The sequence below is a fragment of the Morchella sextelata genome (assembly GCF_020137385.1).
Source record: "Morchella sextelata strain SCLS chromosome Unknown scls_35, whole genome shotgun sequence".
NCBI classification, from domain to species: Eukaryota; Fungi; Ascomycota; class Pezizomycetes; order Pezizales; family Morchellaceae; genus Morchella; species Morchella sextelata.
In genome coordinates this window covers 12,798-36,808 of record NW_025408650.1, presented here as the reverse complement: position 1 = coordinate 36,808, position 24,011 = coordinate 12,798, and the positions used below count along the sequence as shown (strand labels likewise).

General features: G+C 44.5%; 7 protein-coding genes across 7 annotated transcripts; 4 read left to right on the top strand and 3 right to left on the bottom strand.

Annotated features, from left to right (window-relative positions):
- Window positions 1–417: 417 nt before the first annotated feature.
- H6S33_009872 (uncharacterized protein) lies at window positions 418–1,939 on the top strand (the record flags this gene model as incomplete). The annotated part of the gene is made up of 4 exons (XM_044841302.1): window positions 418–567; window positions 636–776; window positions 845–1,010; window positions 1,065–1,939. 4 exons carry the CDS (start codon window positions 418–420, stop codon window positions 1,937–1,939), a joined length of 1,332 nt encoding a protein of 443 aa, XP_044687457.1.
- A 619-nt stretch (window positions 1,940–2,558) lies between these two features.
- On the bottom strand, window positions 2,559–3,889 carry H6S33_009871 (uncharacterized protein; the record flags this gene model as incomplete). Its single annotated transcript, XM_044841301.1, has 4 exons — window positions 2,559–2,803; window positions 2,860–3,158; window positions 3,222–3,578; window positions 3,651–3,889. The coding sequence occupies 4 exons, from the start codon at window positions 3,887–3,889 to the stop codon at window positions 2,559–2,561; spliced, it is 1,140 nt and encodes a 379-aa protein (XP_044687456.1).
- A 2,722-nt stretch (window positions 3,890–6,611) lies between these two features.
- On the top strand, window positions 6,612–8,101 carry H6S33_009870 (uncharacterized protein; the record flags this gene model as incomplete). Its single annotated transcript, XM_044841300.1, has 5 exons — window positions 6,612–6,622; window positions 6,709–6,733; window positions 6,812–6,989; window positions 7,053–7,496; window positions 7,560–8,101. 5 exons carry the CDS (start codon window positions 6,612–6,614, stop codon window positions 8,099–8,101), a joined length of 1,200 nt encoding a protein of 399 aa, XP_044687455.1.
- A 3,060-nt stretch (window positions 8,102–11,161) lies between these two features.
- H6S33_009869 (uncharacterized protein) lies at window positions 11,162–11,779 on the bottom strand (the record flags this gene model as incomplete). The annotated part of the gene is made up of 1 exon (XM_044841299.1): window positions 11,162–11,779. The coding sequence occupies one exon, from the start codon at window positions 11,777–11,779 to the stop codon at window positions 11,162–11,164; it is 618 nt and encodes a 205-aa protein (XP_044687454.1).
- Window positions 11,780–12,209: 430 nt separating this feature from the next.
- Window positions 12,210–12,946, bottom strand: H6S33_009868 (uncharacterized protein; the record flags this gene model as incomplete). Its single annotated transcript, XM_044841316.1, has 7 exons — window positions 12,210–12,282; window positions 12,364–12,370; window positions 12,460–12,466; window positions 12,541–12,603; window positions 12,664–12,692; window positions 12,764–12,791; window positions 12,905–12,946. 7 exons carry the CDS (start codon window positions 12,944–12,946, stop codon window positions 12,210–12,212), a joined length of 249 nt encoding a protein of 82 aa, XP_044687453.1.
- A 686-nt stretch (window positions 12,947–13,632) lies between these two features.
- H6S33_009867 (uncharacterized protein) lies at window positions 13,633–14,994 on the top strand (the record flags this gene model as incomplete). Its single annotated transcript, XM_044841315.1, has 3 exons — window positions 13,633–13,695; window positions 13,799–13,933; window positions 13,984–14,994. 3 exons carry the CDS (start codon window positions 13,633–13,635, stop codon window positions 14,992–14,994), a joined length of 1,209 nt encoding a protein of 402 aa, XP_044687452.1.
- Window positions 14,995–16,772: 1,778 nt separating this feature from the next.
- On the top strand, window positions 16,773–23,963 carry H6S33_009866 (uncharacterized protein; the record flags this gene model as incomplete). The annotated part of the gene is made up of 11 exons (XM_044841314.1): window positions 16,773–17,397; window positions 17,487–18,148; window positions 18,206–18,808; window positions 19,361–19,828; window positions 19,887–20,120; window positions 20,192–21,146; window positions 21,285–21,451; window positions 21,499–22,021; window positions 22,075–22,555; window positions 22,606–23,815; window positions 23,910–23,963. The coding sequence occupies 11 exons, from the start codon at window positions 16,773–16,775 to the stop codon at window positions 23,961–23,963; spliced, it is 5,982 nt and encodes a 1,993-aa protein (XP_044687451.1).
- Window positions 23,964–24,011: the final 48 nt, after the last annotated feature.

Sequence of the window (24,011 nt, the reverse complement as noted above, 5' to 3'; positions counted from 1 at the left end):
ATTCTGTTCTGCATGGGTGACACCATGATCTCCACAAGTAAAGTCGCAAAAAAAACAAAAGATAAGTGAAAGGAGCAGGGTTCGAACGAGCGTCGCTTTCGCTGATGGTTTCCAAAGATTACTTAGGGACCGCTAGTGCTCGTACGCATGGTTATCTCTGGTAAAAGGCAAGAGATAAATACTGATACGCCGAAGCCGGTCCACCGAAATCGTACTCTTTTTAACATCCCTTGATCAATTGAGCTGTACACTACTAGCCACACACGTGATAGCGCCCACCACAGCGCCCACCACACTAACGAAGGTTTTTATTTTCCGCCCACGTACAACCCGCAACCCCTCGTCCGAGAAGTTCAACATTTTTGTACACCCTAACATATACTTCACGTTTGAAACAACCAACCATCAATAGTAACGATGGCCTCGGTCAAATCACTCAAGCCTCTCCCCTCTCTTCCTGAGGGATGGTCAGCCGAATCAAATTTCGTCGTCCATGCCCCGCTCTCCTCTTCAGTCAACCGGAAACTTGAGCCTGTCGGACCTCACTTCCTCGCTCATGCCCGAAGAGTAAGCTCTAAATTTGTTTCTCTGATAATTACTTTTTCATAAGCTAATTCGTCTCAAACCCCCAATAGAAGCGTCACTCGCGCACCTTCTCTGAGGATGATCGCATCCAAGCCTCGCAGAATGTAAAGAACATCGAAGACGACGACGGCGCTGAGGCAGATGAGCCTGAAGATGCAATGCTTCTTCAGAGAGATCCAAAGGACTGGAAGGTATGTACAAATTGTTATTTTAGTCTTTAGTAACTGATAATTTAACGCTAATCAATCTACGGATACAGAACCAAGATCACTATGCCGTCCTCGGTATCTCAAAATACCGTTACAAGGCGACGGATGAGCAGATCAAGAAGGCCCACCGCAGAAAAGTCCTCAAGCATCACCCCGACAAGAAGGCTGCCAGCGGTGCTACCGAAGACGACTCATTCTTCAAGTGTATCCAGAAAGGTACGCCATAATATAATATTCCCATAGCCGCTTTGATACTGACAATAAGTATAGCCATGGAGGTTCTTTCTGACCCCGTGAGACGTCGTCAGTTCGATTCCGTTGATGAGGGTGCCAACCGCGAACCACCATCAAAGAAGGCGAAAGGAAACTTTTACAAGCTCTGGTCTGCCGTTTTTGAGTCTGAGGCCCGTTTTTCAAAGAAGCAGCCAGTCCCTAAATTCGGCGACGAATCCTCAACCAAGGAGAATGTTGAAGAATTTTATAACTTCTGGTACAACTTCGACTCATGGCGTACATTCGAATACCTCGACGAGGACGTCCCAGATGACAACGAGAACCGTGATCAAAAGCGGTTTGTCGAGCGAAAGAACAAGGCTTCTCGTGCAAAAAGAAAGACAGAGGACACTGCCCGTCTTCGTAAGCTCGTTGACGACGTTCTTGCCTTTGATACTAGAATCAAGAAGTTCAAAGACGAGGAGAAGAAGCAGCGCAATGCCAAGCGCGACGCTCGTGAGGCCGAAGAAAAGCGTGCAGCGGAGGAAAAGCGCATCAAAGAGGAGGAGGAGAAGAAGCGCAAGGAGGAGGAGGAGGCCGCAGCGAAGCTCAAGCAAGCCGACTCTAAAAAAGCCAAGGAGGCCGCTAAGACCGCCGTCAAGAAAAACAGGCGTATACTCAAGGGTGCCGTCAAGGACACAAACTATTTTGTGACTGGCGATGCTTCTCCCAAGGTCATTGATGACCTTCTTTCTGATGTTGACTTGATCATTTCAAAGATCGATCCCGAGGATCTCGGCGAATTTGCTGTACGATTACAGAAGGATAAGTCGGTGGATGCGGTCAAGGCTGCTTACACTGAGCAAGCTGCGGCGATGATTAAGAAGGGGCTGTTTAAGGTTGACGAGTTGAAGGCTTTGACACCTGCTTAAGATGCTGTGCTAGGTTAGACGGATTGGGCAATACTACATAGATCGGCTTGTACTGCTAGTTAGGGCTAAGGTGATCTAAAAAGCGAGAATTGTTTTTGACATGCAAATAATACAGTTTGGTATATGATGTAAGGGATAAATAACGGAGGCGTCTATTTTCTGTGCAAAAGAATCCGCATAATTCTGGCAAGTATAGAGCAATAATCAGAAATGATGTGGCGTAGACTGGAAAGCTTTGACGATACTTCATTCTCTCCGGTATTCAGTTGACCTCATCAGAGTCTTAGAAAAATCAGTGTGTTCTTTACATCACTCTGGTATCCAAAAATGGTTTCAATATTGGCGTAACGAGCTTGAGCTGCGAGAGTAAGATACTTCATACGGCGTACAGCGCGCCAAAGAACGGCTAATGATCTTGAGACAAAACCAAGCGTTTAGTTCACTTAACATTCAATCCAACATCACCGTAAAATACAAGATATAATAGATACACGAGAAACTCCGCCAAATCGAATTATTACTAGATTACATAGCTAAGCGCATAATTTTCCCCGAAACCCCTGTCCCTATGCCATCCAAAGAACTAATTTCACCAGAATTTCAAACCCATAAACCACACTTAAGAGTTCAAGGGCTTCCTGGCAATCATCAAGTACATAGGAGTGAACAAATTCTCCTTGGCACCAGCCACCAACGAGTCCGCAGCCAATGCAAGGGCATCGGCGGTCTTCTGTGTACCGGCAGGAGCGATACCAACGGTTTCGAGACCACCGATAAACTTGTGCATAAGGCCACGACCAATCTTAGTCATGCGGAGAACAGTAAGGAAGTCACTCGCAGAGCGAACGTGTTTCAGATCACCAGCTATAACAATTGTTAATTACGCCAATTTGCAGCGGAAGGGGAGCGGGATTTCTTACCAATTGGGTAATACCATGGGATGACGTCGGGCCTCTGCGCAAGATCCTCGTGGAACTCCAACTCAAATCCACAAGCCTTAATGGCGCGGATGGCCTCAGAGATCTTAACCATTTGGGAGATACCATCACCGACTTCAATTCCATGGCAAATCTCACGGTGACGGGGATTTGTTACGTCGTAGTCTTCGGTCATCAACCATTCATACACACCGAAAACACCACCTGGCTTGAGAACCTTGTAGATCTGGCCATAGACACCTTCGAGGGAAGGAGCATGGACAGTTGCCTCAATTGCATAGCTATTGGTTGCGGATCTTATTAGCTTATTATTCCAGGCATGGGACGATAACGGAAATGCTTACACAGCATCGAATGTGTTGGGCTCGAACGACATCTGCATGAAGTCACCCTTGACAAACTTGTGTTTATCGGCCAAACCGCCGATTTTAGCGTAGTTAGTCGCGCGGTCGATCTGGTAATCGTTGTTGTTCAATCCAACAATGTTGACTCCTGAGAACCTTGTAATTTCTCTAGCAGGTCCACCAACACCACAACCAACATCAAGAACGGTCATTCCCTCGCGAAGACCCATCCTGTGTGCAAGGTAGTGCTCATGACGGGCAATGGCTTGGTAGAAGTTTTCACCCTCATAAAAACGGCAGAAATGGAAACTTTGGCCCCAGCCGTTCTCATAGAGATCTGTGGCAAGATTGTAGTAGCTAAAATCATATGTAAGAATTTCTCCCAACAATTTATTCGTTACGAATTGTTTCGGGGTTGGTAAAACATACTGTCTTGTCAACGTGGCATAGCTTTCAACACGTTCCTTCATGTCTTCCTCCGTCTCTTTCCCAGCGCCCTTTCCATCCCAGAACTTGAAGTACTCATCAACCGCCGCGTTCTGGGCTTCCTTATCCTTTCCAAGCATGGCAGAGAAACCACCCTTAAGCTCTGAAGACTTTCCGTGCATTGCCTTATTGAAGGCAGCATCACGGCTGTGGTCCTCGTTCTCTAGTCTACTAGAAGTCATTTTGAATGTTGGTAGAAAAGGCTGTGTAATTAAAGGAAGTATTGAACCGGATAAAAAACGAAGCAAGAAATCGAGGGATGCAGTCGTGAGTGAGTGAAGTTGAGGAATGAAGATAAGAGAGTAAGTGGATGTTGAACAAATTTAAAAGGGTTCAGTGATAAAAGGGGTGAGGCTCGAATGCAACTAAAGATCGTCTGTTACGGTTAAGCTCAATTATCCGGAGCCAAGCCTGTGCCAGTTTGACAATTGGCCCCTAACCTCTGCAAAGGGGCAGAATGCGAATCCGAAAACGGTCATTTGCGAATTCGAACACGAAAGGTTACTGGGATATCAATCTGTAAATTAGAGAATGCAAAGCTGTTAATGATTGGATAAATTGACAGCAGTCCATGTATGGTGAGTACATGTAAGCCAATTGCAATTGTATACTGGAGTTACGCTTCGCTTATCAGTGCCCTAGTCTTGAAAAGTGTGTATGTAGCATTCAATTGAATTGCTTATACTTGATGTAGGCGCATGTAACGATGTAAGCGCATGGAAATATAGACAAGGAGCAGATGTATGTACTGATATTCCAAACTCACCCGGCCATAGACAGCTAGAGTACATAATTGAGCATTTGCGAACAGACTCCAGCTCAATTTTCCGGTAACCTGATTGGTGCAGATTCTCCAATCGGCCAATCAGATAATTAGGATTTTGAGTTGGAAGGCTCAAATACCCCCATATGCCTCGCAGCAATATAGTACGGAGCAATCGCGCGATTTCTTCTATTACTGTCGCCGTAGTTATTTCTCTGCTGGACTACCTACATTTACTTTTCGAAATCATCATTCACCCTATGGTAGGTCTTTGAGGGGAGGATACAATAACCGGGTAAAGACTTCAAACTCTTAGCTTAAGCTGTCTTTTGGGATATACAACTAAACTACAGTTTCTGATACTTGGTATATGTACTTACGCGTAAGTAGCCATTCTTTGACATCTTGTTGATTCGGTTCAGTAGTAGGAAGCTCATCAAGATTAATTACAAGAATCCGATCGCTCCCAACGTTTGACCAGAGCGTGATGGTGACTCAAACATGACTAAGAGTTCGCGGTGAGATGTATCATGTGTGTATGGTTGGGGACACCTTGAGCTGGAGTGTCAAAGTTGCCGAAGTTTGAAACTTAATGGCCAACCACTACAACACATTAAAATTAAAATAGCTCTGTAGGGTGATAGAGGAAGATGTAAATAACACTGTAACAGAGCCCAATTAATTTTATCTGTTGTGGTTGTTGAGCTATTGAATTTCTAAAAGTTGGGTTTTTGGTGAGAGGCTGACCAAATGTCGCACATTAATTACCTTCCAGGCCAATAACTACCTGATTAGGAAGTACGCTAGTATAAAATTTCCCGATTTGGAAGACATCTATGGTTCATGGCCAGTATCTTGGCATAAATCTACTCTCTTGGCATTTTTGATCGATTTCATGCCAAGTAATTACTAGATTAGGAATGTGATCTTCACTGGAGGCCAATGTCGCAACCCCCCCGTCTCTAGGTGTCCCCAACCATATGTCTATTCGAACGAACGTCGTTTTCGGATGATAGGGGAATTCTTTCCAATTGAGAATTGAAAACCACTGAGAGGCAAGGGAAGGGAATAATGAACCAAACACTACTACAACTCTTCTCTGGGGTAGAGTAGAATAGATCACTCCGCAACTACGTACACCCGTGTCTAGAAAATTCCCGGATTCCGCCCGATAGCAACCAGACCACGACCAACCCCCACCACGAATCCTATAGGGTTTACTTAAGTCTAGGTTGAGGAAAAGATGGTACAAGTGGGAAAGAAGGCCTCATAGTGTAGATGAGTTATGGAGAGCTGCCATTGAGGAGTGGGAAGATATTCCCTAAGAGACCTTTGATGCCTGGGTTGATAGTATGCCAAGAAGGGTGAATCAGTGTTATGAGGCAAATGGGGGTCATATTGCATATCTTTCTAATTATGCTATATTTTTAATTTCATGTCTATTCGATCTGTGGTTGTTGAGGTATTCGCATTTTTATACTGGGTCGTGAGTGCTCAGTACTTTGATGTGTCGTGCTTACTAAATACCCCTGTCACTGTCGACCAATCAGACTGCAAGCCCCTTCGAAAAATCGTTAATCCAGTACATAGTAGATGTACCTTTCTGGTGGGACCCAGTCGCCGCGTGATCATGCAACGCTTCTCTCCGCCCAACGGTGATCCGCGAATCAAGTTGTCGGGCGGGCCCAGTCGGTTTCCCGGGCAGCTCTCCAACAACTCGGGCCTGTGCCGTGTTGCTGCGCACCAAACCTGTATCGTAAATGCCCATCTGTCATTTGCTCGCACCTGCGCACTGCATTCACAATCACCATGATAACACTAGATCATACGCACCACCGACCAGGGTTCTGCATATTCTCAGCCAAACTACTGAGCAGCTGGACACGGTGCGCGGTGGAGCTGAGTAAAGTTGGGCAAGCTGTCTGTCTGCCGCCGCCAGTCAGTCAATGAGCTGCCAGTACAGTAAGGCTATCCATCTACGTAGCTACAGTATTTAACATAGACCTACTCCCCCCCAGAATTCAACTCAAGCCTCCTAAAGCTATCATCTTTATCGCATTCCTAGCTCCTGCACCCATCAAGGAGATCATCCCTTATCCATTATCCATTATCCAGAAGCACCCAAATAGCTAGCGTCGAGAATGACAACTAGGTAAGCAGCGAGAACCCTGCATATTGCCGTACTCGCTACTTCGTAATCGGTTCTTTCGTATTCTAATTCTACTCCTTCACTTCTAGATACCGTGTTGAATACGCTCTCAAGGTACATAATTTCTGGATGCAGCAGAATCAGCTCATTGAACCTCAATTCAGAGCTCTAATATATAATCTCAACGTCTAGGCTCACCGTCGAGATGCACTTATCGAATTCATCAAGGGACTCCTTGCTGTCCCCTTTGTTCTTCACTCCCAGCCCACCGCCGTAGCCGGAGATGCGTCCCTCCCCAACATGGCCATTGAGGCCCGTCGTCGATACAGGGAAATTATGAAGGATGTTGAAGAGCTCATCAATGATCACAGTAATACACCGTTGTTTCTGATTTATTACAATTCCATCATTTGCTGATCCCATGCTACTTCAGTCAATAATGAACGTGCCGGCACCCCCGAGCGCTCCAAACTTCGCTTCCTCGTCCCTTCTGTCGGAACCTTTTTCACTCCACTCTTTCTTGAAGCTGCCTTCGTGGCCCAGGACTCTCGACGGGCAATTTCATGCCGTAGATTTGTAGCACCGTCATTCAATGATATCCGACTGATTCTCAACACGGCACAAATAATGTCGCTTACCACCCAAAATGGTCCCCTCAGACTTGTCACTTTCGACGGAGATGTGACCCTCTATGATGACGGACATTGCCTCTCTCCCCAGAACCCAGTGATCCCGCGGATAATCCACCTCATGTCCAAAGGTCTCTGTATTGGAATTGTAACGGCAGCAGGCTACACTGACAGTGCTCGGTATAAGGAGCGTCTCTACGGCCTTCTTGAGGCTATCAATACATCTCCACTCCTTACAGACGAACAACGTAAAAACCTTATCATCCTCGGTGGTGAATCATCTTACTTATTCAAATTCGACGCAACCTCAGATACTCTTCTCTCAGGTGTTTCTCGTGATGTATGGGCACTCGATGAAATGCGCCTTTGGACAGAAGAAGATATCCAAAAGCTCCTTGACATCGCCGAGACCGCTCTCTTAGAGTCGGTATCGACTATGTCACTGAAAGCCACTGTCCTGCGTAAAGCACGCGCTGTAGGGATTGTTCCAATTGTTGCTGGTGCCAAGTTTGAGCGGGAACAACTCGAGGAAGCTGTTCTTGCCGTTCAAAAGACATTGGAGCTTAGTGAAGTTGGGCGGAGACTACCGTTTTGTGCGTTCAATGGTGGTAACGATGTCTTCGTCGATATAGGCGACAAGAGATTGGGTGTACTTTGTTGCCAGAGATTCTTTGGTGAAATCAAGGGGAGCGAAACCTTACACATCGGAGACCAATTTTTAAGCGCAGGGCACAACGACTTTAAGGCACGCATGGCCGGAACTACTGTATGGGTTGCAAATCCAGCTGAAACTGTCAGCAGTTTGGATGAGTTGCACGATTTATTAGAGAATGGAATGCCAGCTGATTCCTAAATCATTGGCATCCCCCAGATGGTGCGCACACGAGCTGATGGATCTGAAAAGCCTGATTTCCTTCTGCCTTTCCTGTGTGGGGCATCTCTTAGAATTAAGGACTGGGCCTGAATTTCTTTATTTCTTTATTTCTTTCTTTTTTAGCATTTGGGAGCGATCGGAGTGGGGAATAACAGGCAGGCTTGCATCTATGTTTTCCGGATACCAGGAGTTGTATTTACTTTCTAGCTCTATTTGAGCCTTGCTATGTAGTAGTTTCTTCCGAGAGGGGATAACTGATTATTTCAAGTATATATTGCGTACTTTTTTGATTTTTGATGCGAGTTGATTCGGTGTTCAAACAATGTGTTTACGATAAGTATCATTTACCTGATGCAAAAGCTTCAAATATAATACAAATCGATAGCTCACAAACAAGATAAAACCCTCCAACTCTGGGAACGCTCCATCCCTCTAGGCGTAAATTCCATCCCGTTCCCACTCTCACGAGTCACTCCGTTACTAATCCCATCGCTCCGTCGTCGCGAGACCATATACTAAAAGTGACGCTCGTTCCTCGCTCCATACCTGGAAGGGGCTAGCGCCCCCCTAGACCCTCAAAGAATACAACACAGAAGTAAATAAGACAGAGCAAACTTCGATTCTAAATCTAGAAACATTGAACCTCTTTCCTTCCTTCCACTCTCCAGCCCGTTGCTATTCCTCTTTTGTTCACTATGTCTTCCATCAGTCAAATTATCTTCCCAAACCAAGAGAGTACGTACATGTACCTTTCCATTATCATGCCAGGTGCGAGTTGAGTGAGCTCGCCGTCCAATTCCTCAGTATCATCCGAGACATCAGAGTCCATATCCGATGCGTTATCCAAGCCATTAAAAAAACTAAAGCAATCCGCCGTCTTGTATGCAACCAGCAAAAAACAGCACGAGAAAGACCATCCCCTTGGCGTTGCGTCCCAGGATGCTCGATTAGGCAACTTGGGAAACCCAGTCCCCAAAGCTTGTTTCCCGAGCAGCAAGGGGACGAAACGGAATTTTGGTTGCGCTTATCGATCGAGGCATGCGAGTGATTACATGTATCCATGCGACTTGCGCTAACACAAAAAGGGTCTAGACTGACGATTCCTTAAGATGGCGTTTTTTTCGTGGGGGCCAAGACACAGATCATAACAGAAATTCTTATGGGAGAATTGATGTTTCGAAACAATATTAGATCTCACTTACGGGTAATTCTCCCACAGTTTTTCAAGCCATTTGAATGATTTCCTGGCATGATTAGTGCAAATAATGATCTATTATAGTTAATTCTGCATCGAGACTAGCAAGGAAGGATGACCGAGTGGTTAAGGTGTGTGACTCAAGTAATTACTACTTTCTTGCTTCTAAAAAAGCGAGGTTTCTCATGGGCCTAGCCCGCGGGGGTTCGAATCCCCCTCCTTTCAAATCTTCTCTTTTGCGCTAGAATAGTAATAGACATGGATGCGCACAATCCAGTTCTGCAGTTCAAGTAGCGCCGCTTCGTTTTTATCCCGCGCTGCGCGACATACAGATACCAAATTTTCATGTGGGTCTTGGGATTGTTGGGCTAGGTGGTTCATAACCGTCTCTTTTTTTTTTTTTATTTAATTCATTAATTGCATTTCATAACCGTCTCTCCATATGGAGTAAATACATGTAGCCTGATGGGAAATCGTACCCTGGAAATCTTCGTGAGCACGTACATATGTAGTTGATTAACATTAATGAAATCACCACAGATCACTCGGATGTACTACCACATCAAAAACGGCAGGAAACTAACTGTAACCATCTAAACCTATGTGACCGCCAGAAGAATACCTCACCCAAGTTCAACCGCGCTTCTCTGAAGTACCCATAAACCTCGCTTGTATTCGATCTATAAATGTGTTCGATCTAGAAATGACAATGTCACATCCATGCAACTTTCTGAAAAATAGCCCCCCACACGAGGCGGGAACAATAATACCCGATTCGTCAGCTCTCATGACAGCGGCATCGGTGGCAACATCCTTGCCGCACCTGCATGCACCTAGGTTATCAATGGAAATGATCATTCTAGCATCTTTCATTGAATATATATACCCTGCTTCTCCGCAAATATCTCGAGGCGTCATATCTGAATTACACTACACCCCAACCCATAAAATACCCCGCCCACTATAATCCAACTTGGCTCACGGACATAAAAACATCATCACGATGCCGTTTAAGCTCAAAGACGATAGTGGAAAAAAGAATAGCCCTTGTATCATCTTGTGCTCCGATTGGTTAAATAGAGGTAAATGAGGGTGCGGACCATAGAAGATAAAGCGATGCAAACAGATAGGCCATTGCAAACCTAATTTGAGTCAAATGATTAATGAAGGGTGGGGAACATTTGTATGGTATAAAACTGAAAGTAGATACGCAGCTTAGGAAAGGAGCACAACAAATAACTGTAAAAAGGAAACACAATGCTTCATCATAAAACAAAGAACAGAAGCTAATTCAGGGAAATCAGCTCCGTGATACAAGGCAGCAAAAGATAATTAGGTGCTTACAAAAGTAAAAGAAAAAGAAAAATACTACCCTTCCATACCATACCCGATAAGAATATATAAAAAGAAGAAAAAGAAAGAAAAAAACACAGCTAAGCCTAATCCCCAAGAGAACGCCGTACCCGACGATTTTCCCACAATATCCCCTAGAAGCAAACTTCTTTCCTAAATGCTAATAGATCTTTTCAAAAGAAGTGCAATAATGAAGTTGTTTTAAAAAAAAGATATAGGAAAGAGAGAAAGCAACATAACCGAAAACATCCCTTATCCCATATCTTGGATATGAATTATTCGAGCAACCTTGAAATCACTTCAATAAGGGCATATGATAGTACTGATTGTGCTCCCTTTTCCATTATGAAGAAATAGGGGGGAGAGGGAGGGGGTCCGAAAAAGACACAATGTAAAAAAAGAAAAAAAAGAGAAAAAGCAAGGAAATAAAGCCCTCAATCCTCCTCGTGGTTCAACATTCCATGTACCCGCCTATCATCGCCGCTGGTGTTCTATTTGAAATTCTTGAACATATCGCTATCCAAGCTCGAGAATCCACTATCAAAGAGATCGTCCGGCAACCTCGGGGGTGGAGCAATGGATTGCACCGTCTTCGTACGAGTTAAGTTTGTAGGAGAGCTACTTGGGGAGCTTTCGGTATGAGCTGGGGCAGCAACCTGAGCAGCAATCATAGTCGCGGCAGCAGCAGCGACAGGTGGAAGTCTTGGAAGATTCTGAGTTTTATCTTCTTTCTTGGATTTTTTCCACCAAGACCCTTTCTTGCCCCCAGAAACCTTTCTTTTGCTGTCGCGTGACATGACTGATGCCGTTGGAGATAGGGGCCCTGAGAGAATGGAAGATTTGTCGTCGTCTTCGTGAGTGTATGAAGAGTTTAGGGAGACGCGGGAGAGAAAACGACGCATAGATGTAGGGCGTCCTGGGGACTGTGGTGGCGTCGTGGGGGAGGCATCGAGAGACGTAGGCGTTGGTGGAGGCCTTGGGTCTCTTGTGGTATTCTCAGTAGGAATCAGCTCTCCAGCGGGGACGTGGGGTAGGTTAGTGCCAGAGGTGAGGGGCTCTAGAGGAGCCAGTGTGGGCAGCTGAAGGTGAGGAATTCCATTGGGTGCCATTGTGAATGGGATTATTATTCGGAACCGGTGGGGTGGGGGAGGGGAATGATGTTAAGGGGAATGATAGGGGTGGTGGTGGTTGTATGTAGGGTAAGCGGGTACTGTGTGATGGATGGGCTACTCGGTAGTAGGCAGAGAGAGTCTTGGATCGTCCTGATTGTCTTAGATGGAGCTCTTATGTAGGATATGCAGAATGTGGAGCGTATGCCTGTGTATCATGCAGACGAACGGAGCAAAGGTATCAACAGCAACAGACAGTAGAAACTAAGAGAAAAAAATGTTTGAAACAAAACCAGAAAACAAGGGGTAAATTTCTCTCTGAACTCAATACTACGAGAAACAAGCGTTGGCGGGAAATCGCGTTTTTATTCTTCTCTCTTGACCTGACTTACTGACTGGCTGGGCTCACCCAGCATTTGCACTTACTCTCTCAAAAAATAGAATGGTGACACAAGCATGCACGCGTCTTCTCATCATCGACGATAGGCCCTGAAACCCCCTGCCTGCCGAAGTAAGCAAGTAAGCGACTGGATGTGCAAGCAAGCAAGCAAACACACAGAACACGTAACGTCGTCGATCCTCACCTAACGGCTTCTAGCCTTGCAGTGCAGCAAGCAAAGTGGCTTATGCTTAGTATTGATATTATGGAGTTGGGTTTTCGGAAAAACCTCATGTGCTACATGTACTCTATTGTATGCTCAGAATATCGCTGCTCCTGTATTTGATTGGTTGGTCGGCGGTGCCTGCATCGATGTACGCACGTAAACCTCTAGATATCCTCCTGCCTCGATCCTAATGTTCCTCGTCCCGTTTAAAAGAACTTCCTGTGATCATGGTCAACCACATCATTAGTCGACTGTTATAGCACTTACGGAGTATATTACTCGTACGAGACACCAGCAGTATGTAAGATCTATTCATGGCCGTGTCCCCGGATGATTGCTGCAAGGGACATGATTGGGATTAGTTTTTGACTAGCCTTACAGGGTCGAGTTCCGACGCTAGGTTCGGACTGAAGCTTTAGGGAGTAATTGCAAATTGTCGTCAATGAAGGCCATGCCACTGTATGATATATCGATACTGAGTTTTATTTATTCACGCAGTTATTTGTGAAACTACATGTACATGTAGTACGAGCTCTGCAGGCACTGGTGCTTGTTCTACCATGGCCGGACACGCGGTTTGAGGGAGTTACACGGCGTCGGGATCATATTTGGTAGCCAAGGCCCTCGCAAGGGGTAACATCGAATTGCCGACAGTGGATGACGGACATCCGTGTATCTACAGGCTTCCCCGACCAACCAAACACTTGTCGCCCACCGTACATAATGGTTTGAAAATCTTCCGAATTCAAGAAGAGATATGTAAAGGGACCGAGAGATAGCTCAGGTCGCCCAAAAACCTTTGTTGGTTTCTCACCTGGGCCCGAGATGTGAGGACCTCCAAACACCGGTAACTGCCGTATGCTGTGTGCCGTTAACAAACTTTGGGAATCTTCGGCCCTCCGGAGATCGTTCCAGATAATAAGAACCCGGAAACAGACACCAAAAACCGTCCCTTGCAACGAGTGATGACATAGGTGCCTATAAAAGGTCATCAAATGGAGCTGGATATGAACCCTGAAAAGCCTAGGAAGTGAAATTAAAGATTTTAAGCCTCAGTTCTTGGCACCCGACCGGGTAATTGGAAGGGGGCAATAATCGTGAGCACGTGGGAAAAAAACCCCACCTAGAAAAATACGTACCCCACCGTTAATAAACCCCTTTTTCCCTTTGAACGTCTCGTAAACAAGCAAACGCCACTGCCCTAGCCACTTAACTACAGGAAAGAGATTAAACCGAAGATATATCGATATGAGTGACAAGATATTCATTCTCAAGTCCAAAGATGGCAAGCCACTTAAGCTTGACACCGCAGTCAGTTACCTTCCTTTATTGAAGCAAGATTTCGAAGAGAACCTGGGCGGAAATTTGAAATACATGGATTGATGAACTAATAGTTCTCTTAAACCGCCTTTAGATCGACGTCGAACCCTACATTTTGTCTCTTAAAGGAAACACTACTGTGGAAGAGATAAGACTCGGCGGAAACACCCTTGGAATCGAAGCCTGCAGAGCTCTTGGTGAAATTCTCAAGTCAAACAGAAATCTCAAGGTCTATCTCATATGCTCTCTTATTATCATTAACCACTCTAACTTCCCCAGGTATTCAAAGCAGATGATATCTTTACTGGTCGCCTTATTTCCGAGATCCCAGATGCTCTCACCGCCCTCCTCACCCCTCTCCTAGACCTGCCGCATCTCCACACTGTAGATCTATCCGACAACGCCTTCGGCGGCCGTCTGGCTGAACCACTGCGCGATTTCTACTCTAAAGCAGGGCCCCTGCGCCATCTTTTGTTGAATAACAACGGGCTCGGTCCTGCTGGCGGTACCATAGTCGCTAATGCCATCAGGGACCTTGCCTCTCTCAAAGCTACAAACTCTTCATTCCCCCCACTCGAAACAATTGTTTGTGGTCGTAACAGACTTGAAAACGGGTCCATGGATGCATGGGCTGCTGCGTTTGCTGCGCATAAGACACTTAGAACAGTAAAGATGGTACAAAACGGTATCAGGCAAGAGGGAATCGACAAGCTATTGAGAGATGGACTCTCAAAATGTGCCGGGCTTGAGACAGTCGACTTACAGGATAACACATTCACATCCTATGGTGCTACTGCCTTGGCCACAGTTGTAACTGGTTGGTCAGATATGGTGGAGTTGGCTGTCGGTGATTGTTTGTTGGGCGCGCGGGGGGGAGCTATACTGGCTGAAGCTTTGGGCCAGGGAAAGAACAAGGCGATCAAAACATTAAGGCTGCAGTTCAACGAAATTGACGCCAAGGGTGTTGAAGCGCTCGAACGTGCTGTTAAGCAGTCACTTCCCGCGCTGAGACTCATGGAGCTTAATGGCAATAAGTTCTCAGAGGATGATGCCGCTATTAGTGCGCTGAGGGAAATCTTCGAGAATAGAGGATTTGGAGAGCTAGATGAGCTCGACGAGCTAGAAGAAGAATCAGACGAGGATGAGGATGAAGGTGAAGATGAGGAGGAAGACGATGAGAAAGAGGATATTGTTAAGGATGCGGAAGATGAAGAGCAGAAGAAAGTGCCCCAGAGAAAGGATGCTGTCGTTGATGAACTTGCGGATATCCTCGGTGGCACCAAGATTTAGAGAGTGCGTACTTTTTCTTCTTCTTTAGAAATGTGCATGCAAGAGTAATGCATGATTACACCTGGTGTCTCACGGTTCTTTGTTCTAATATACCAATTCCTTAACGAAATTAATGCCTTTGTTACCCAAACTTGAGGTCAATAATATTTAATGTGTACTTAGCATGTACACGCATGCTCTTCAATCCAACTGCATTCAACCCCACTTCATTCAATCCTACATTACTCCCCAAATGGGTGAAATAATTAAGTTAGAAGAATACATGTACTGTATGCATTAGACTATACTACGAGCCTAACAAATCTCCTGCCAAGATTTGAATGGAGCTCATCTCTTTTGTTTCCCTTTTTTCTTTTTTAAGGGTCTTAGGTAGCTACGAGTAGAAGGTCGGTCCTCTAAATGGAGGGCCGAGACATTTACATGGAAGAAAGCTAATATATGGATACAAGGGTGTTAATAATTCCGATACCTACATGGCTACACCTTAATCAGCTACATGTAGCTACATATAGGATAGGTTCATTTAAAGTAAACTCTGGCTGAGGCTGCTTGGGACAGGCCATGAATCCGAAATATTCTGCTTGACTGGCCAATGTTCGGAAACGTATTTTTGAAAGTTCATGCTTGATTGGCAACATACAACGGCCCCTAGTTGACTATGGTATATCATGCCCTTGTATACATGTATCTTACTGTTAACAGCAAGCTTTCCATAGGGGAAGGGTACGAGACTACATATACATGTACCTGCATACAACTACATGTCTAAATATAAATATATATATAAAAAATAGAATAGTCAGGTATCTCTGTCATCACGAAAGGTTTCTATTGGATGTTTAGCTTCCTCCGATTTCTGTAGTCTGGCGAGTTACGGCTGTCAATAGACAAAGAATTGGGTTCATTAAGGGAGACGACATGCATGCTTTTCAAACATTCATTTTAAATGGCAAACATACCTCAAGCACTACTGTCATGATATATAATAGCCTTCTGACCAAGATTATTGACCTTCATGCCTCCCATCACTATTTCTGCTCTTCCAAAACTACAACCTTACGTGAGCAAGGAGGGGCTTAGTATGCCGCGTAGCGGTAGGTGGCCCCGACTGCGTGCGAGGGATCGGTGTTTATTTCACATCATTACACCGAACTGTATGTTTATCCGAGCCATTGAACAGGACTGTGAGTTTCCTGGATCTTTATATATTCTCTTTCAGTTTTCGACGGTTCCTCGCGCTGATGGTTGATTTTATATGCGGCCGGAGGCCGCTCCTCACTAGTATGGTATATATTTACATACTTCTGGGTGCTTTAAAATCATTATGTATGGATTAAATTCACTCCCCAAACTATGTACAGCGGTAGGTAATAAGTGATGGAACGGGCTGAGACACAGTGATACCTGTTTTGGGTAAAACGCCACCAATATACGGTGTTTGCAGGTATAACTGTATCTCAGGGCGTTCCATCACTTATTACTTATCGCTGTACACTAAGTACATGTAGTATACAATGATGTGATAAAAGTCAGACTAAAAATTGTAGAACGAGTTATTTTTATTTAGCTAGAGGGATTCTTATCACAATTGGTCACTCGATATTGGAAGAGTCACGTGGAGAGTGGATAACCTCTGATAAGGCTGATAAGAAGAGAAACCCTAACCCTTCTCGTCATCCTAGTTGCACGCGTCTTCCCAGTATCACCACGTTTTCGCCGTCTCTCTCTCCTCATCATCATCCATCAAGTCCTGCGTTGAGGAAAATCTGTGTCTGTCAATGTCTGTTAGGAGAAAAACATTGGCTGCGGTGACTGGCTCTATGCCGCCACCACCTCTGCAATTCTCAGGCTCTCAATATGGAGATCAGCCTCCACCCTCTTCTGTCGCAGTTATTGTCCAAAATTTATCAAAAAATGGAAGTGGTTCCTCTCGAATGGTTGATCGCGACACATTTCAGCAGTTGCTGGCGGAAGTAATGGGAACAGATGGGGACCCTTCAGACGCAAGCCTCGAAGACAATGTGAGGATAAACTACAAAGTTGTGGAAGTGGTCATGGAAGCTGGAATCAGCGTCCTATTAAATGGAGACCCCTTCGCTTCTACCAGCGATTTACTGCTTCAAGCAACGAACAGCCTACTTGTGGTGAGGTTAACAATTCAAAGATCACCACAGGTGCTATTTTGCCAACCATCTGTTGAGCATGCCGCCGAACCGAATCGACCAATACTTTTCTTATGGTTATTACCTAGATTGTTTCCGCTTCTTGGGCACAAAGTTGCGGAAAACATAAAGCTAGAACTAATACAGACAATAGAAGCTATCCTTATAGCTGCAGCGAAGGAGTCTGAGGCGTGGAAATATCTGACAACGGTGATGGGGTACTGTCGGAGCTGTGTTACGTGTACGCTTTTTTTTTTTGACACTTTTTCCTGGTAGTGATTATATTTCTTAAGCGATCGCTGATAGAGATGTTGGATTTTAATTATAAAGGTATCATCGATTCGTTCCATAGCACCGCGAAAATCACCGCTGCTATGTCCAATTCCTTTAGGCTGGAGCTCCCAGACGAAGACTTTTCGATCAATCTATCACAACTACCCACAAATTCTCCCCCAGTGACGCATCAATCCCTCAGATTTGTTATTAAGGATCCAGAAAACGCAGCTTGTGTAGCCATTCATCTTTTTGCCGTACTTTCCAGGATTTCTGCTTCTAGCGATGATATTCCTACACTAAGAACTGCCGCAGACAATTTCTTGTGGTTCTTGCAAAACATCTCAAAGCTATGGAAAAGCATGAGAATTTGGGAGTCCATTCCGATGTTGCAGACAAAAGTTTCTAGAATCCGCATCAATATCTTGGAGGCATTAGGGAGTTCCCTGGGTCAAATACCAAGATCGCAATATGGGAGCATAAAATGCGATAATTTATGCCTGCTTATAGTACGGTGTGCTAGTGAGACTTTGAGCCAACTGGTGGAGCAAGCAAACCAACCCACAGAACTTGTTCTGGCAAGTGTATTTCTTGGAGTCTTATTAGTCGCAGGCGACGCGCTCTCGGTTGATGAACTTTTGAGGGAGCAGGCTCTTCCTGTGGCATTTAAAGCTATGAATAATGATATAACATGGGAAATTCTGGATCGCGATCTTCAAGTATATTGCTAAGTGGTTTACCCCTGATAGAGAAAATCTTGGCTGATTATCTCATAGATGGTAGTAATACGTCTTGTCCTCGATGTTTCTAAAGATCCCGAGATTACAAGAAAAGCGATATCTCTCTTGCAGTCAGGTACAGAAGGGGGGTGGATTTTTAGAAACGAAAAATTACAGGAGGAGGCCGATCGGCTCAGGACCATTGAGATATCAGAATCTTTGGAGCAGAAAGACAATAACAGCGGCCGTAGAAAACGTCCTAGGCTCATGATAAAAGACGAGGTGCCCAGTGTGGAAACCCACCCTTTGGTATTAGAGACATTCCGTCTTCTGGGATACCGAGGGGTAGCTGGTCTACAGGGGTTGAGCGCGGTGGTGTTAGGAGACGCTTTCAATAAAATCGATGAGAATGAGCAATGCACTGTTGTTCAATCTCTTGGGCTCATCTCTTGTATCTTGGCCGGCAATCTGACTGAGGGCCTAGAGCTTGATCAAAGGAACTTGCAATGTACCCACTATTATTGCTCCTATTGTGACGCTGAAACCACAGGAATATCTTTAGCAGCCAGATCATATGCCGATGAACGGAATGATGTGCTATTCACAGTTTTGGAGATTCTTCAGAAGTTGGACAACTTCCGGGGTTCTTCAAGAGTGAGGGTATGGGGCTTGATGAGTATAAGACGGATTTTGAATCATACAAGAAATTTAAAGCATCTAAGCTTATTTGGAGCATTTGGGAAATGTTGCTTTGAATCATTGAAGAGTTCAAGAAGGGAAATTAGAATTGCCGCTGGGTATACTTTACCAATATATATTCTTGTGATAAGTGTGAGCTAATAGTGTTTTCTGTAGACGAACGTTGCCATCCTTTGTCGGGTTTAGTCATGATGAAGGACTTCTGAAAGAGAATAGGATAGAGGTCCTTCGTTATTTACGAGCAAAGTCGATGAGTGATGAGCTGCAGTATCAAGAAACCTTTGTTTTGGCTTGGAGCCAAATAGGGAGGTAAGGTTCGTGCATAATCCAACAGAGTTTTGGGCTGATAATTTTCTCCAAGAGTATCGGCAGGCTCGGAGCTAAATTTTTCACTGATACGGCTGGTAGAGTATCTTGGGCATGCGAATTCGTTCATAATCGGGGTCGCTTACAACGAAGTAGAGTAACCATTTCTGATCGATTATCTTATATCTTCAATACTTACTGTGCTAGATCCAATTCCTCGCAGAAATACATGATGTAACGCCTAAGCAGTTACTCACACCATATTGGCGCAGCATCAGCGCAAGTGTTGTTAAACAGCTACAGTCCAAACCGCAGATTGCTGGATACCTTTCAGATATATTGGGGATCAGTGTAGACGACTTCCTGGGGACCACTCAAACATATACACTACCTTACATGATATTGTGGAAACGGGTAGAAATAGTTGAAAGGGTTGCACAGGCATGTGGTAAGAGTGCTTGGTTTGTATGCCATGAAAATATGACCTTTATTCTTGCTCTTCTTCTTGCCCAAGACGTGGGAGATATCGAACAAACGACAATGGCTCTACTTATAAATGCCTCAGAGAATTTTAAGTCATGTTCATTGAGGGAGCTGGTAAGACCTGAGAAAATCACTCTTGCAACTGAACTGTTGAAAGCTGCTGGCGATGCAGACCAAGAGAATAAGGAACCGGTTTGTGCTTTTGAACGTAAATTCTGGCTTAAGAAATTAGATAACTAAGTCCAAATAGATACATAGAGCACTAGCATTGGTAGCTGAGCTTAGTCGAACAACGAAATCAGCCGAGAGCAAGGAAGCACCTTTAGACGAATTTTTCAAATTAAATGTTCTCGGAATATTCACCGAATTCATGACATTGTTAAAAGAAGCTCCTACCCCGATGGTAGAAAAAATTCGTATTATAAAAGCGATTGAGGAGATGGTTATATTGGCCGGGGGGTATATAAGTGGCGCACTACCGCAGGTAATCCAGTCCCTTGCTTATAGCATTCGCTTTTTTCGTCTTAAAAGTCTATTCTAACTCTATTTGTCAAGATATGCGCCTGTTTACAATCAGCACTGGAAACCGAACAATTGCGAACAAGCGCTTTATATGCTTGGAGTGCAATCATAACGACCTTACCCGCAGAAGTAATCAGTCCATTGCTAGTTCAAACTTTCTCAGTGATATTGCAATACTGGAATGATTTTCAGGACGATGCAAGGAAGAGAGCTCAAGAAATCATTACACACTTTTTCAATAAATATTCCCGGACTATCGAAAAAGATGTTGGCATGATTCCTTCTTTGGCATTGATACCATCGTCTTCGCATTTTGAAACACAACTTAAAGAATGGAGATGTTCCATTGGTGTAAAACAACGTTTCGACCTTCTTTCACGGCGATGTCGCCATGAAAATGTGGCTGTTGTAGAACAGGCATTGATTGAGTTAACAGGGTTCATTAGGGAAAACCAAGCATTCATACATACAGCGGCCATAAATGAACAGCCTGACGAGGTGGTTCCTCAGTTAATAAGGACACTTTTGGATGTTGTTGTTGCATTCAAAAACACGGATTTAAACTCTAATCCTAAGGTTCAGCTGAATATCCAACGCCTTTGTGCCGAATCACTCGGTTTGATAGGAGCCGTGGACCCCAATCGTGTGGAAACAACTCGAGAGATACGCGATATGATGGTCTTACATAATTTCGAGAAGGCAGACGAGAGTGTTGAATTTGTTGTTTTTTTCCTAGAGGAGAAGGTTGTAAAGGCATTTCTTTCAGCTACTGATACGAAAGTCCAGGCTTTCCTCGCATTTGGAATGCAAGAGCTACTAAGATTTATCGAAGTAGGAGTTGATGTTAGTCGCAGTCGTGGCGCACGAGTTCCTCAGTCTATAGTCGCAGCTGAAAGATGGGCATCCTTTAGCACAACAGCCCGGAGTGCTCTGACGCCGTTTCTGGGATCTAAATATATTCTGCAGCAGAAAGCCCAGGTTTCATCTTGTTCGTACCCAGTTTTCTCTCTGAACAAGACACATCGCAGCTGGCTTCATTTATTACTTATGGATTTGTTATCGAAGGCTAGAGGTGTGAATGCTGAAGGTATATTTTCGACATGCGGTCGGATGTTAAAGGGCCAAGATATCTCTATATCTCTGTTTCTGTTACCATTTGTCACATTGAATGTCATCATTGCGGGAGAAGACAGTGATCGGAAAAACATTGCCAGCGAAATATTGGCCGTGCTACGACCTACGGAGGGTTCAGAAAGCATTATGGCTTCAGAAAATCTTAAGCAGTGCACCGAGGTTTGTTTTGAGTCATCATAATTTGGAAGGGAAACTAATGTCAATAGACGGTTTTTCTTCTCATAGACCATTTAACAAGGTGGCTACGCGATAAGAAAAAATTAAACTCATCGCTTCAGGTTCAACGAGCAAGGCAACAAAATCGTCACGTTGCTTTAGAAGATGAGACTGGGAAAGATGTTGCTGTCGAACGGGTCGAATCAGTCCTTTCTGTAATACCTCCAGACATGATGGGTATACGTTCATTTGAATGCCAATCATATGCAAGAGCTCTTTTTTATTGGGAACAACACATTCGCCAGAAAAGAGATACTACACGTGAAGATGAGATGACGCCTTTATATGAGAGGCTACAGCATATATATACTCAGATTGACGAACCAGACGGAATCGAGGGCATTTCGACGAAATTGCCTGTTCTCAATCACGACCAACAAATCCTCGAACATCGGAAGGCTGGAAGATGGACAGCTGCACAGAGTTGGTATGAACTTCTCTTATGCGAGAAACCAGATGATTTGGAAATTCAGACAAATCTTCTAACCTGCTTGAAAGAGTCCGGGCAACATGGTAGGCTTTATTATTATCCGCACGTTTTATCAGTTTCCTAACGCTACATTTAGAAATGCTTTTAAACCAGGCTGACGGCATGATGGCCAACTCTCCAAATCCCCACCCAAGGATACTAGAATTTGCCATAGAAGCCTCCTGGATTTCTGGCAAATGGGACGTGTTAGATAAATATCTCATGAGGTCTGAGGGCTCGATAGAATCGTCTTATGAAATCAAAATAGGTAGCGCTTTATCTGCACTGCGCAAGCAAGACACGGATACATTTGCAAAGGAGATAGCCAGAGCGCGGGAAAATGTCGTAAGCAGGTTGTCCGAATCTCTTACGGGGTCTTTACGTCAATGCCATGATTCAATGGTCAAACTTCATTCATTATCAGAGATTGAGGAAATCAGCTTGACATTACAGCAAGGAACCTTTGATAAAGCAAGTTTCTCGGCAAATCTAGAGAGGCGTCTTGATGTGATGGGGACTTACTCGAATCATAAGCAATACATTCTGGCTCTTCGTCGGGCTGTATTCCAGCTTTCCGGGTATAAAACACTATCCTTAAAATGCATTTGGACAAAACTGATTGCCGTAGTGCCGAATTAGCTAAGGACAATATTGCATCGACTTGGCTCGCTAGTGCTCGCTTTGCAAGGAAGGCAGGTCAAATACATCAATCATTCAATTCGGTTCTCCATGCCTCAAGACTCGGTGCACCACTCGCGACTGTAGAACATGCAAAACTATTGTGGCACGAAGGCCAGCATCGGAAAGCTATACAAAATCTTGAGGGGGCAATTTCTTCAAACATGATACAAACTAACGACTCTATCACTGAGACTATACAATCTGGAAAGAACCACCCTCAAAATATTGTCTCAGCGAAAGCTATTCTTTTGTTAGCAAGGTGGCTGGATGGGGCAGGCCAAACTCATTCAAAAGAGATCATCTCGAAATACACCAAGGCATCATCATACTTTGTTAGATGGGAGCAAGGCCATTACTTTCTCGGACGGCATTATAATAAGCTTCATGAGGCCGAGAAGGGGATTGCGCCACTCAGTCAAAGCCAGCCCTTCTTAAATGGAGAAACAGCACGATTAGTCTGCCAGTCTTACCTTCGTGCTCTTGCATTCGGAACAAAATATATATTCCAGACAATGCCTCGAGTATTAACCCTTTGGCTAGATCTAGGTGAGAACCAGGAATTGGAAGAAGTTCACGGAAGTGCGGATTTCAGAAGTCATATTTTAAGAGAGAGACTCAAGAATTTGACCAATCTACACCTCTCGGTACAAAAGTATAGCGAGAGGCTACCCGCGTGGATGTTTTATACCGCATTTCCCCAAATAATATCTCGAATTGTCCATCCTAGCCAAGAGGTCTACACGCATCTCCAGAACATCATTGTAAAGGTTGTTTCAACGCATCCCAGACAGGCCCTCTGGTCACTTACAGCGGTGTGCAAGTCAACATCAAGAGAAAGGTCCAGTCGTGGTGCGAGGATAATTAACAGGATAAAAGAAAATTATGTTGCTAAGGGCCGGAGAGAAGCAGACAATGAGTTGAAGAATTTAATATTGCAGTCGCAAAAGCTCACAGATCAGTTACTGCGTCTCTGTGACGCTGATCTGCCTTCGAAAGCAGTCACTGTCAGTTTGACGAAAGACCTTGGATTTAATCATTCCGTAGCACCTTGCATGCTTGTGGTACCTTTACAAACAGTTCTCACAGTGACACTTCCCCCAACCCCCGAATCTATAAAAACCATGTTCCATTTAATCTATCTGCGCCTACTATTGCAGGTACGTACACTTCATCCCGTTATTTACCAGTAAGGCTGTGTCTTTGAGGCTCTCGCGAGTTGTTTTTGGCACGAATCACTGAAAATTCTCTCAGGGTTCGCCGACGATGCGGATATCATGTCGTCTTTACAAAAGCCTCGAAAATTAAGATGCGTGGCTCTGATGGTAAAATGTATCCATTTTTGTGTAAGCCAAA